Source organism: Drosophila simulans, chromosome 2R (assembly GCF_016746395.2).
Source record: "Drosophila simulans strain w501 chromosome 2R, Prin_Dsim_3.1, whole genome shotgun sequence".
NCBI lineage: Eukaryota > Metazoa > Arthropoda > Insecta > Diptera > Drosophilidae > Drosophila > Drosophila simulans.
The window spans coordinates 12,083,467-12,097,398 of record NC_052521.2 but is presented as its reverse complement, the minus strand read 5'-3'; the positions used below and the strand labels follow the sequence as shown (position 1 = coordinate 12,097,398).

The following is a 13,932-nucleotide window of genomic DNA, read 5'->3' as shown; positions in this document are numbered from 1 at the left end:
CCAGCGGACACAAGGACTCCCGGAGTTTGGGGGGCCACATTCCTCGACTCGCTTTGCATAATTGATGACAAATTGAAATCATGTTTATGGCATAGAGGCTGGGACATTCCATAAAATATATTTTCCATAGATTTTGATGCGGACAGTCTTCGCCTCAGACCCATCAGGACATCCGGACTTTCCCTTTTACTCATCTTTTTCCTAGGCCATAAATCCCGGACTGGCCTAGGCTGGCCAAATCAAATGGCCAATGGATCAATTTGCGGTTGATGGAGCTTAGCCGCTCGAGGCTTCCTCACGGGGCTCGTAAATCGCAATGAGTGGGCCCATAAATTTTCAATTGGTCAATGGGTGAGGAACGGGGAAAGGACCTTCACAATAGGTAGTTAGCATAGCAGTCAGTTAGCTAATGCAAGATGGAATCTTTTCCTAAAAATACTCTATCTAATATATATAGAAATCCAAAGTAATCTTATCTACTATCGCGATAAATAAAAGGAATAGATGAACGTTGTGCTCTTCAGTTTGGTAATTTTCCTGAATAACGAGTCAGATTGTAAGATCAGGGAGCTAAAACTCACCCTGAAATTCAAAGTGTAAGTTTACTAACAAAATTTCTAGTTAATCACGTCATCTCACAAATCTTGGCCAGAATATGTCTATCTCAGTGAAGCGGAAAACGGTGATTTCGCCGCAGGACCTCCTGAAGACGCTCGAGCTGTCCGGCGAAGAGGACCTCGATCTGCAGATCAAGAACTGGGTGATGTGGGACCGCAACGAGGCGACGCTCCAGCAGGTGACCGAGGCAGTCAGGGATCAGGATTGGAAGGCCTTGCGGGTGAGACTGTGCCATAGGATCACCTATTTGACCACTGGCTTGAGGGGCGTGATGCGCGCAGGCTTCGACTCCTTGAACGATGTGGTGATCATCGAAGTGGCCCAGGGCATCTGCGCCTACCTCGTCGATGCCTACCCAAGCATCCAGAAGAGGCAAACGCAGGGCGTGGTCGTTGGCTACGATGGAAGGTACAATAGCAAGAGGTTTGCCCAGCTCATCGCCACCGTGTTCCTGAACAACGACTTCAAGGTGTTCCTCTTCACTCGGATGATTCCGACACCCTTTATACCCTTCACCGTCGTGAAGCTTCAGTGCCTGGCGGGGATCGTGGTCACTGCCTCCCACAACACCAAGGAAGACAACGGCATCAAGGTCTATTGGTCGAATGGGGCTCAAGCCATGGCACCGCACGATCAGCGGATTCACGACTATATGATGAATAACCTGGAGCCAAAGCCTTCGTCCTGGGAAACTTCGCTGGTACTTGAGCATCCCTTGGTAGAAGATCCCTATCGCCAGGTATACCCACTCTTCTACGAGGCTCTCAAGTCGCTTATTCCCCCAATTTACCTGGAGACTAATGAGTGCAGCCAGTTGAGGTTCATCTATACAGCTCTTCATGGTGTGGGTTATCCCTTCATGAGGGAAGCCTTCTACCAGGCGCGACTCAAGCCGGTGATTCCCGTCGTGGAACAGAAAGAGGCCGATCCAGAGTTTCCCACCCTCGCTAAACCAAATCCGGAAGGTAAGTGAATTTTTACTATTTGCTTATATATAGTTAAGTAGTGTACATGATTTTAAACTTTCGTTAGAGGGCAAGGAAGCGCTGAAGCTGGCTATAAAGAAGGCGGATGCGGAACACTGCACCTTGGTTCTGGCCAATGATCCGGATGTGGATCGTTTGGCTGTGGCAGAGCTTGATCCGCGTGGCCGCTGGAAGCTTTTCAATGGTAACGAACTGGGTGCTCTGCTCGGCTGGTGGTCACTGGAGAACTACAAGACCAGGACACCCAAGCCAGCAGTGACCAATTGCATAATGATAGCCACACTGGTCAGTTCACGCATCCTGGCAGCAATGGCGAGAGTTGAGGGTTTCATCTTTGTGGAGGGCATGCCCAGTTTTCCCTGGATGGCACATCGCGCCTTGGAGCTGGAAAAGTCTGGAAGAACAGTGCTCTTCGCGTTTGAGGAGTGCTTTGGCTATATGTTCGGGATGAGCCTGCCGGATAAGGATGGCATTGGAGCTGCCATGCAGTTGGCCAGCATGGCCTGTTATCTGCGCAGCACTAGGAATGTGACGCTGATCGAGAAGCTGAGGGAGATTTACGATACGTATGGCTACCACTCGTCCATCTCATCGGTTTATATGGCAGATAGTCCAGAGACAATCACTAGCATCTTCGATCATTTGCGCAACTTTACGGACGAGGAGGGCTATCCCAAGTTCATTCTGGAGGAAGAATTTGAAGTGGTTCATATCCGGGATTTGACCATCGGACTGGACACTTCCTTCAGCGATGGAAAGGCACGAATGCCGGTCACTCCAGATACCCAGTTGATTACGTTTACCTTCACCAATGGCTATGTGGTCACCCTGCGATCGGCACCCAACGATATAAAGATCAAACTGAATGCGGAGATCTGTGGCTTGCCGGAAGAAAAGCAGTGGGAGGAGCTGCACGACAAGCTGAACAGGATGACCAATGCCGTGGTGGAGGAGTTCCTGCTACCCGAGGAGAATGGTCTTACGGATGCCTCAACAATTCAATAATCTTGGTTTTCAATTCAAAACGTTCGATAACATTCATTTTTATGAGCTGTAACTAATGGCAAGTTTTTAAAAGCATGATATTAAAATCATAAGATACGTTAATTAAAAAAAAGGAAACTAAATACTGAATGTTGTTAAATCAAGTTGACTGTAAATGTTTCAATGAAAGATTGAAATCCTTAGCAATATTAAATCTTTCCGGGAAATCCTTGGTTTCACCTATTAAAGCGCTGGGAAAATGCTTTAGGTGGAGGTGGGGAGCTGGAAAAGCCGCAGAACGCCAATTAAGCGTACAGAGAAATTGCCAACCATGTGGGTTATGTGAGCCAAGAAGGAGGAGGAGGCCAAACATGGCCATCACCATCATCATCCTTTGTTTTGCCACCGCACAAACGTATCTGTATCTCTAGCCGAGCGAAAGTATCTGGCAAGACAAACACTGAAATTTTATAGTTTGCCTGCTAATTGCACTCTGGGGGTGCCTTCACCACCCACACTCCCACACTCCCCCCGTGTTTTCAGGCCGCTCCACCCCCCTGATTGTGTGGTAATCGTTTCCGATTGTGCGATTCAGCAAAAGTCAGCTCACATAATGAAAACAGTGATTAAGAGTTGGCCAAGTCGTTTGGAGTTCGCATGAGTGAACGCCGGCCTCATTGTTTCACTTTAGATTTCGGGGAACCTTTCCACATGTTTCACATATTTGCTTAGCAGGTCAAACGGAATATTTCAGATGCTTTAAAATGTCGAGTGCCCAGGTAAACACGGCGTTGATCCCCGAGGTCGTCGTCAAGTCAAATTTCATTCAAGACAAAAGGTTCGCCCCCCTCCCACTCGCGAATATCCTGCTGATATCCTTGCCACTGCCGTGGCCATTAAATTTTCCCTAAAATACATACTCGAACAGGGATCCAAACGCACACGAATTAAATATTAATCCCTGTCGACGAGTGGGTTTCTTGTTTTTTTTTTCACTTTATTTTTCGTTTTTGGATGGGTTCAGCCACGTTTTACACGGTTAGTGGCGTTGCGCCAAGGTTAGTGCATTATTAAGCACTGTTTATGCGACATTAGGAACATAAAAGGCGACCCAAAGTCGATGTAAATAAGACATAGACCCACGGCAAATCAACAAAATAAAACGAATGTCCCACATGTGGGTGTGTGGATGGACGGGTTTCCGTTTCGTGGGGCGGGTTACTCCAAAATTTGGATACTGGCATTCAAATAACTAAGGGGCTTTTCGGTTGTAACGACGGAGATATTGAGTGAGTTATGTTATTTATGGGAATGGATTTTTGGTGGGCTAAGGCAGGCATATGAATTACTTTACTAAGCTTTAAATTAAACGATAAACATTCAACTTATTTAAGGAACAAGGTCATGAAAAGTACTTAATGCACTTGCAATGATGTATCTCACTGTAATATATCTATTATCTCAGTTGGATTCATCAAACGTTTTTACATTGTTTGAAAGATTATACAATTTGCCTATTGCAAGTTAAAAGCTGTATATAGATTTGGTGTCACAAATTGAATTTTACAAAATTTTATAATCGGCAACATGATATATTAATGTTGCAGCCGCAGAAATTCGATTTTAATCCGTTTGCCACGCACAATGACGCTTGCAACCGCCGCAGTGTTCACCAATTGGACTCTCGACATCCTGGCATCCTGGTGGCACATATGTTGTGGATATACTGTTACACCAGCTCAAAGTCCGTCGTAATGAGGAGCGACCGTAGAACCACCCTCGATTTGGTCCTCGAAGGTCCTGCGATAGAGGAAAAAATACGGGGTGCCCGCGGCAGTGGGACAATGGCATCTTAAATTCGCATTCGAAATGAGGCGAGCGGTGGTAAATTGATTACGTGCCACTTGCTCACATCATCAATTTCAGTCCATATGCGCGAAAATCCTTTCGACTAACGAGTGCCACAGGACGAAGGACACATTCACCCACAAATTGTTAGTTGACACTCGAAATTTCTGGTGTTCAGCATCGTTAATTAAGAGCATTTGTTGACTTCCGCTGCGGCGAGTCCTTATTCGCTGTTTGTTTGGTCTTCCTTACACCCGATTTCCTGCGGTTCCGAGGGAGGATGTTTCCTGATCATAATCACAGGATTACGCACTTTGATACCAGAGTGACATCAAGTGGTTGTCGCCTAAAGTATTTAGCTAAAGTTAAGGTCCACCAAGTGGAAACAATAGTCAATTAAAAAAAAATAACTTTTATATAACAAGTTAACATCTAAACATTTAAAAAAGTTGACGAATAAACATTTTTAAATGTTTCAAAATGTTGTATTAGAAACCAATTGCAAGGCAATGAACTTTTAAATATTAAAAAAAATTTTCTTAGTATCAAAAAATTATTTAAGGCATTGAAACAGTTTTGTTTATCAATAAAATTTCTAGTTTTTCCCTCCTTTGCAAAAAAAAAAAAAATAGTTTCCAGTTCTTTAATAACTATTAATGCAATCAATAATTCATCAGTTTCGTGGCAGCTGCAAGGATCGTCGTCCTTCGTCCTGCCGCTCACCCCCTCTCGGCGCATCTCTTTCCAACAATTTGTTTTTACTGCTTTATTGTTTTCGTTTTTGTCGCATAAAAATGACAACAAATTAGTTTGGCTGCCGGTCGGCGGTTTCCCGCTGGGTTTTTCACAGTTTTGTTCGATATCCGTTTGTTTGCATTCCGTTTGTTGATATTTTTTTTGCTCGTCTTTGCCGACTTTGTGTCCTTGAGTGCTGGCCAATAAATTATGTGAAGGATGCTGTCACTGCAGCGCCTCACTCCCCTAAAAATCTGGCAAATCGGGCGGGTTGAAGGCTAGGGATCGGGGTTTATTTTTCGAATCCGGCGAGGGCGCGACGTGTTTTTGATTAGCTTTATTAAATATGCAAACAATGAAAATGCTGTCCTGTATTTTTTTTCACTTTGTTTTTGTGCACAAAAGTGTAAAATTCGTCGGAAGCTTAATTGCCGGAACATTTCTATTAAATAACTCAAAGGTAGATAGATATACATAAAACACGAAAAAAACCTAATAAATTTAATATGCATTGCTTACAATTTTTTCGTTGAGCAGCCACAACCCTCCAGATTTCACGGTAAACAAATTGTTTGTAATGCATTTTAATTTGGTTTGGTTTTTGCTTACTTGGTCCGGCAATAAATAACATTTTTTTAGACAAATTTGAAGTGAAAATGTGCTCATAACTTAGTTTGGGATCTTTGCCGAGACTGAAAATTTACATGATTTTTCCATGTGACGCAGCTGTATGAATGTTTAAAATAAATATTGTTTTTTTTTTTTTAATTGCCTTGAGAAAATTCCAAAGTCAATTTGGTCAGTTGGTTTCCTTTTTTTGCTCCAATTTCTTTCACCAATAAGAAGCAACGGTTGTCGCTAAGAGAAATTCGATGCGACTAAGAGAAGACTGAATTCAAAGAGAACTGAACTGCTTTATCGACGGCATCTGAATTGGTTTTGGTTAGCTTGAATTCGTTACAGTCATTCCCATTTAATGCTAAAAGAATTAAGTTATTAAATTCCAAAAAAATGTTTTTAATTTTTAAAATTATAACGGTTTTTTAGGAAAATTTATGTTAACGATTTTGAGTACCACTAAAGTTACAATATATCATGAAAAACTGTCTAAATACGAATGAAAATGTAGATTTATGTTGGCTAAAGGTTGTTGTTGCAATGTCATCTATGCAGGAAGAGAAATTATGGAGGAAAGGGTCAGAAAAGTGCGTGGAAAACTGAAAAAGAGTTGCGAGAAAAGCGAATGGAATGGAAAATGCCCCCAGGGAATCGCAACGGAAATCTATGTATGTCTGCATATGGAGATTCTATTGCTCTTATCCCTGCTGCTGTGTTGTTGTTTTCATTTCTGTTGCCATTATTTTGGGTGGAAATTTCACCCTTTTGCAAGGACACTACCTTCCAATTACCCCCCGCATGTGGAAAAGCAGTAACATATATCTGAAACAGCGGAAAAGTGCACATATTGCATGAAAAAGGGTTCATTAGCAACATCAATTATAGTTGGAGGTCCGAAAAGGTTGGCACAGGATAATTATACTTCAAGGGTTATATATGGGTTATATACATATATATATATAAATGTATATTATAGCCTATTATCGGCAGCATACACTTAAGTTACTCGCATCTTCATATGTTAATATATATAAAATGGTTCATGAGTTTTTCAGTATTTCAATGTATCTTAAATTCGATTGAACGTAGTCTCCGCTTGCCTCTCTGATTTTCATCATTTGTTTGCTTTCAGTTTTTCCATCAATTATTCCCAGCGATTCTGTCAATCTCCCGGGGAACGAGAAAAACTCTCAGACCCTCTGTTTTTCATTTTCCTCCTTTCGACTGGGCATTGTTTAACAATTAACGGAACAAGTTGTTTAACTTTACCTAAACGATTTAAGTCAACAGAGCGCTTTACTCTGCCTCCTCCTTCACTCAGCTGTAGCCTTTATCCTTCACTCAGTCCGTGGACAGAATGTCCTCGTCACTTGGTCAACGAGGAATGGGCGAGGGTGATGCACGGAATCCTGGCGGTGCTTCCGCTTCCGATGACTGCACAAATCGTTGGTCTCCTTTTTTTTGCAGATCCATTTCCATTTTTTTGCCAGCTTTTTACTCCAGCTCCGGTTGAAATGACAGAAATTTGTCAGGAAACAGTTCGTTTTGTTTGGCTTTCGTTTGACGGCACTCACCTGCACATCCTTCTGCTTCCCAAACTGTCCCTTCTGAACTTTTTTGTTTGCCTTGGCTTGAATGTCAAAGAGTGCTTAAGACTGACGGTCTTTATGGACGCATAAAAGGTGGCCCAAATACGGTAAATATAAATAATCAGAACTAAAACATATCTTACATTGCTGTAAAAGTAATAGAGTTGAAATTATATATAGTTAATAGATACTTTAAAAAAAAATACATGATGGCATGATATAAAATATCTTATAGTTTAATACCATACTACCTTCATATGGATCAATTTAGATGACGCCCATGCACCATGGTTACTGGCATTTCTGCCCACCCACAGTCAGTTGAGGATTCCTGTGGAACTGGCAGCGTGCGGCTTCAATAATTAAATTTGCGACATTTCAACGCTCCAGCGATCAATGGAATGGAATTAACTGTTGTCAATTATCCGTCGCTGCTTTCATGCCTCTAAATAGCAAATGCAGCAAAAGCAAAAAGCACGAGCACACAAGCACAAGCAGAAGCATCGAAAAAGCACAAGGCAAAGCAAGGATTGCCGACAATAAAATGTCACTTGATCGCTGCATTGGCGCTCGTGTCCAACTGAATTTAGGCATCGCCGGCGGTGGTCACTCCGTGGAAGTTGCCAATGCGATCGGAACGGAGAAGGGAGGGGCTATGCTCAGATACACTCAAAAAAATTATATAGAATAATATGGTAGAAGCGCCTAAAAGACTATCAATATAATTTTGTATATACGGCTCCCAAACGCAGATCTTGAATGAAGTTTCCTCGAAACGAAAGCAAAAGAATAGAATGATGATTTAATGATCCCATCTTGCAAGCTAGTACTTTTTAAAGTGTAGCTAGCGTAGATGGAACAGAGGCAGGGTGATGCCAGTGGTGGTGATGGTGGCTACCTGACCAGGTGGCGTCGATCTACCGCAACGCTTGGCCACACAAGAAGCTTAATTTGTTGCAAGTTGTCCGCTGTCTCCGCTTGACTCCCCATCAATCAGCGAGCGATTCTTCAACTGGAATGGTGCAAGAACAAGCAGAAGAATTGCTTTTTGCGACAGTACCGTTTCATCGAAAATTCAGAGCACGCCAACTGAAACATGTTCTTTTCATTTCCCTCTATATCTAGCTCTCAAGAATTAAGCCTTCATTGAAGACCGCGAAAGTCACTAATTATTCACTGCTTAATTAATAATAACTATTACATTTAGGCCGATAAATAGGTTTTTGAAAATGTTTTAACTTTAGATGCGATGCACTTACAAGGGCTCACTTGGCTTAACTACCTTAGCTAACTAACTACAGTAGAAAAAGGTTTATTTATAATTCTCTTGGAATTGACTCAAGTTTAAAATTAGGTATGTCATTTCTTAGAAAATTGTGCTATGAGTTTGAATGAAAAGAATGGTAGAAGAGGATGAAGAAAAACATCATACCTAAAACCTGATTTTGAGTTGGAAGAGTGGTAGATGGTTTGCACATGCTTCATTGGCTAAGTCAAAGGTTGAGTCCGTGCAATTAAAAATTGAATGAGCCATCGACTAATTTTAGTTATTTAGTAAGTTCAGAAATTCTTCTTAGTTTTATAAATGATTGCAATATTTACAATTAGGTACCTAAACACTGACATACATTATTTTCAACACGGAACTCCAAATCACGCTAAGGCAAATCATAATTTATGCAAAGCTGAAAGTTTCCAGTACTTATGTTGGAATAATCTATCCCAACCCAAGACCTTCTTAACCCTCTGGTGGCCCTCCCCCAATTAACCCTTATCCGTGCACCACACATGCCAACCATACTCTAATGAAAATCTATCACAGTCAGCACAGGTCTCGCTGAAAGCGAAAATTCATTACACTTTCCCAATTATGTGAGATACATTTTAAACAAAGCAGCCGGGAAAAACCTCATCTTAATCAAGTAAATTAATAGCAGCGAGAAGGAGCGAGTTGCCAGTCAGAGATCAAAGTAATTAATTATAATAATTAAAAACTTTTCAGCATTCCCTGTCTCGCTCACTTCATCACGCCGAAGTTACCACAAACTTTACAGCATTTGCATGAGTGTGTGAGAGAGATGGATTGTTTGTTCAAAAGTGCGTGCACCTGTTGAGATTTCGGTAATTCCCCAAGCAAATCCCATATTCACATCTTGTTCGGAACATAGCCACCCGCCTTTTTCTACGTGTTTTCCACGTTTCATATTCTTCGTGGTGGAACTAGTAGTTTTTGTCACTATCGCTTTTGTTGTCTTAGAGTGCACTAGTTTTTTAATTATCGCTAACAGCCTTGGAGGCTGTAAAGTTCCACTTGGCTGCCCTAATACACAAAAAGCATTTACCAACACTACCTGCCACGCCCCCTTACGCCCGATTAACCCCCACACGCCCACCGGCAATTGTATGTGCTCATCGGTGCAAGCACTCGGCGCATTTCGCCATCTCTTTCCAACTGACAGTGGCGTGCGCAGGATGAAAGGGGTTATAAAACACTTACGAGGATTTCTAATATATTAAAAGATTATAGAATGCAAATACACTAAACAAAGGTATACTGAAATTCTGAAATATACTAACACTATTGTACATTTCCTATAAGTCAAGTAAACATTTCGGAAGTGCTACTAATGTTTTGTAACTTGTTTTATCTTCTGTGAAGGTTAAAGACCTTTTGAAATGTATTACAAACCTAAATAATATCTTTAACTATTTTCTCTCGATTTTCCAAATCTACTTTGTTAATATTCATATTGATCCCCTTTAACCGAATCCCTCGTATGCCTCTGGTTCTCTCAAAACATCCATCACTTTTTGCTGCGAGATAGAGCTTGAAGTGAAAGAGGATGAAGGATGTTGGATGCAGATGCAGGTTACAGGACGGAACTTTTAGGATATGGTTTGTGGGATGCAATCATCTAGAGTGTGCAAAAAAATGAGCACTTCAGATGCGGAAACCACAATGAATAAGCTGCGACATCTGCAAGGGGCGTGGCAGTGCGCCCACTTGGAAGCAATTAATCGACCAAACCAAATGGCAAGCGAAAAAAGGAGAGGCGTAAGTTTATTGGGAGCTCTAGCTTCTGAGTTCATAAAAAATATCCTGTTAACAAGACACCGCGTCAGTTAATTTACTGTAATTTATTAAAGTTTACACTCGAAAAAAACCTATGTTCTATTTGGATGACTAATTGGATTCGGTCTTCTTGATGTTGAGAACGCCGGCGGCATCGGTGGCACCATGGATGGTGGTCACCTTCTGGTTGCCCTGGGTATCGAAAACGGCCACGGTCTGCTGGATTTGGGTGGCGGGAAGGGCTCCAACTCCGGAGCTCTGGTGGTAGCTACCGGTGCCTCCAGTGGTGTAGAGGCCTGCGTTGTTGTAGCCATTGTTGTAGTTGGAATAATAGTTGTTGCCTTCAGTTGGGGAGTCCTCGCCGAAACGGCTGTCAAAGGACACACTACTGGAAATTGAAACGATCATTAGTAATCATCAATGGAAGTCATCATTTTCAAAATAACTCACGCTGGAGCAGCCTGCTGGATGTAAGTGGAGCCAGCATGACCGGAGCCATCGGGATTTTGAACGCTGTGTGCGGCGAAGGTGTAGCTGCCGCCGTTTCCACTGGACGATGAAGAGGATGATGACGAGGAAGACGAACTGTACACCTGGCGACGCAGACGCCTCAGGAGATGGGCATTCACGGGATGGACATCCGACTGGTGGCCCTCCGAGTCCAAGGTGAAAAAGGCACGGGGCAAGAACTGTCCAGCTTTATGAAAAAAGAGCAATGAATTTAGCGATAAGTATCTGAATCGATCGATATGGTAGCTTTAAAGCTTAGATTCTGTTCACACCTCTCTCCTATTTAACACGATTATATATTATGAACTTTTGATTTGGAATTTATTTTGAATAGTATGAAAACCTTTGAATCATAACATATACATAGCATATATACTATGCAGATTTGATCCAAGTCATTTATGATAATGATAACCCCAAAAGTATGCTTATAAATCTCAACCATTCAACAATGGCAATTTCTTTTTTGAGTGTGAAAGTTTGTCCACTCAGCGATTCCGTGAATAATCAAACCTAATGCTGGTTTGAATATCCATATTATAAAAATCGTAACAAAAAACGAATTTGTTGTGCGGAAAGTTTTGCTGTGCAAACATTGTCGCAAAGTTAATGAGCTACGCGAATTTCACAAACCAGTTTCAGTTTCCGGATGGGCTCGATAGGTTTTTGGGTATTATTAGCATACTCGCACCCGTCGACCACTTGTTAATTCAATTAATAAAAAACACGATAGCAGCCCCGACTAGCGATGATGTAATTGCACAATCCGGCTTAAGCTCTCCTCAAATTACACTCAAATTGCTTTTTATTGCTCACCGGAAGAGGCCGAAGCGGTAGTAAACGCAAACAAAGCGATGGCAATCACAGCGTACTTCATTGTGAAGCGGTATGGATCTGTAAGAACACACTTAGGCACTTAGTAGTGGTAATTCAGGGGGTAGGGGTATGCGGGGGCCTATCTGCGGTTCACCACTCACAAAGACGAAACGAAAGACTGAGGCAGCGAACGCGTGAAAAGTTCCAAAACGACTAAGCTCGCGGTGCGGCTCCCTAGCGCTTATATATGGAAATTTCGAACGCTGACGCAGTGCGAACCATCTACATCATTATCATCTAAAGCTGGAAGAACAAGCAGAAGCCGTCAAACAGGCAGAAGAGTTGGGCAAATAACTCCACCGGTAGACTGAACAATAAACAAATACAAATAAAAAAAAAACAAGAGCCAGGCTTTTAAAGTTTCTTAAAACCTCTGGCTGTGGCTCATGAACGTAAAGTTAGGCCCAATGATTCATAAGATTTAATAACATCACAGCTCTCAGTTAAATTTCTCGCTCTGCAGCAGAGTTTATCTCACAAATAAATCCATCCAAAAAGTTAATTATTATGGGGAATACATGACGAAGCAGCAAAGCGCCAACGGGGATTTTCTGTTCTGTTTGTTTTCACTTTATTTGTATTTTGCATTATATATTCGAACGCCTATGAACGAATAACGAGCCAAGCTGTTTTGGCCAGCTCGTGTAAATTGGCCAAGTGCCCTCGCTCTTCCTTATTGCTGTTTTTTTGTGCCCAGTCTGCGCCTTGAGCTCTGCTTTTGACCCGATTCGTGTTTGGCAATAAAGAACTTCTCGAACTTCTTCTCTTTGGCTTGGGGCAATAACCTGATTACAACGTGGCCAACACCTAACACACGGAGTATCAGAGAAACATTATACATAATGCTAAACTATATATGCTCATTTGTTTAATGGCTGGCATGCGTCCACTAATTATAATATTTCATGAATTTCAATAATATTATGTCTAGCTCGGTTTTACCGCTCCATCTGTCCGAAACTAAACTGGTTTTGATGGGATTTTCGATTGATCTTGCTCGATGAAATGAAAACAAATTTAGTTATTTAATTTTACATTATCATATATGTTTGTATATTCCAGGAAATCCTTTAAAATAACCGGTTTTGTGGGGATTTGGGACTTTTGAAGTTATTATTATTTTTAATTACCTAAAATAAATCTAAGGCTTTGATGAATCGAAATATAACAAGTTGTGAAACAAAAATTATAATGCATATACACATTTTTTACGTTTTGGTGAGCAAAGTAGGGGATTTCTAAAAGCTACAATTAAATAGACATATGTACTTATTTCAGTAAAATATTACCAATTTTTCACGCACTACTTAAGCCAATCTACCACCACAATTTCATTTTTTTAACACATCAAAAAATTCAATTCCTTGGATTTATATTAATCTAATTGAAACCCACAAATTTGTTGCCATTTGTTGTGCAGAAGTATTTTTGAATTTCGCACACGTTCGCTGGCAAAAATATGTACAAATATTGAATACGAAAAAGACGAGGAAAAATTCCATTTTTTTTCGCAAAAATGGTGACAGAGCAAAATGCTGACCAACGCCTACTTGGAAAAATAATCCCCAGCCGATTTGAACGATTTATTATTTGGCCCAGCCAACTCGGAGCCCGTCCGGAAACCCGGAACCATTAATCATCCGAGTCCAGATCCAAGTCCGACTCCGAGTGGTGGACACAGGCGGCACTGCAATTGGTGGACATTTTGGAGTGGAAGAAACTTTTGCGGTACGTGGCAACGTGTTGAAATTACAAAATGTGTTAAAAAATGAAAGAGCAGGGCGGGTAAAAAGCAAAATAATATATTTCATTCACACACAGACTTTTGTCTCTGCTCCGCCGTTCATATAAAAAACATAAATTTCCTTTGAGAATAGAACTTGTGAGGGGGGTGGGGTGTGGCAAGGTGATTATGTTTGACAGCCGACTTGGGACACGAAGCACCGCCCCCTTTTTCATCGCCAGACAGGACATGGGTATTAGATCCTGGCCAATGTGCCAAAACTGGCTTCGCTCTCCGTCTGATTTACGGCCAACTATTTTGTTTAAATTTTTACCACTTCCCTGCTATCGACAATCAACTTAAAACATATAA

General features: G+C 41.5%; 2 protein-coding genes across 3 annotated transcripts; one reads left to right on the top strand and one right to left on the bottom strand.

Annotated features, from left to right (window-relative positions):
- The first annotated feature begins 563 nt into the window (after window positions 1–563).
- On the top strand, window positions 564–2,721 carry LOC6734543 (glucose 1,6-bisphosphate synthase). The gene is made up of 2 exons (XM_016181980.3): window positions 564–1,583; window positions 1,651–2,721. Exons 1-2 carry the CDS (start codon window positions 656–658, stop codon window positions 2,607–2,609), a joined length of 1,887 nt encoding a protein of 628 aa, XP_016027660.1. The 5' UTR covers window positions 564–655; the 3' UTR covers window positions 2,610–2,721.
- Window positions 2,722–10,497: 7,776 nt separating this feature from the next.
- Window positions 10,498–12,041, bottom strand: LOC6734542. Of its 2 annotated transcripts, none has more exons than XM_016168110.3 (4): window positions 11,939–12,041; window positions 11,778–11,855; window positions 10,902–11,148; window positions 10,498–10,836 (listed from the first exon to the last, which is right to left on the bottom strand). In XM_016168110.3, exons 2-4 carry the CDS (start codon window positions 11,836–11,838, stop codon window positions 10,563–10,565), a joined length of 582 nt encoding a protein of 193 aa, XP_016027659.1. In that variant the 5' UTR covers window positions 11,839–11,855; window positions 11,939–12,041; the 3' UTR covers window positions 10,498–10,562. The 2 variants fall into 2 exon arrangements, with proteins under 2 accessions (XP_016027659.1, XP_016027658.1); XM_016168109.2 differs by having other exon boundaries at window positions 10,498–10,839; window positions 11,939–12,040.
- Between the last annotated feature and the right edge of the window lie 1,891 nt (window positions 12,042–13,932).

Excerpts from the sequence above, each read along its gene's own strand:
- LOC6734543 (XM_016181980.3), top strand. The coding sequence starts at position 656 with ATGTCTATCTCAGTGAAGCGGAAAACGGTGATTTCGCCGCAGGACCTC. Across the intron at positions 1,584-1,650 it reads CGCTAAACCAAATCCGGAAG|AGGGCAAGGAAGCGCTGAAG; the intron begins GTAAGTGAATTT and ends AACTTTCGTTAG.
- LOC6734542 (XM_016168109.2), bottom strand. The coding sequence starts at position 11,838 with ATGAAGTACGCTGTGATTGCCATCGCTTTGTTTGCGTTTACTACCGCT. Across the intron at positions 11,149-11,777 it reads TACCGCTTCGGCCTCTTCCG|CTGGACAGTTCTTGCCCCGT; the intron begins GTGAGCAATAAA and ends TTTTTCATAAAG. Across the intron at positions 10,840-10,901 it reads ATCCAGCAGGCTGCTCCAGC|TAGTGTGTCCTTTGACAGCC; the intron begins GTGAGTTATTTT and ends TTCAATTTCCAG.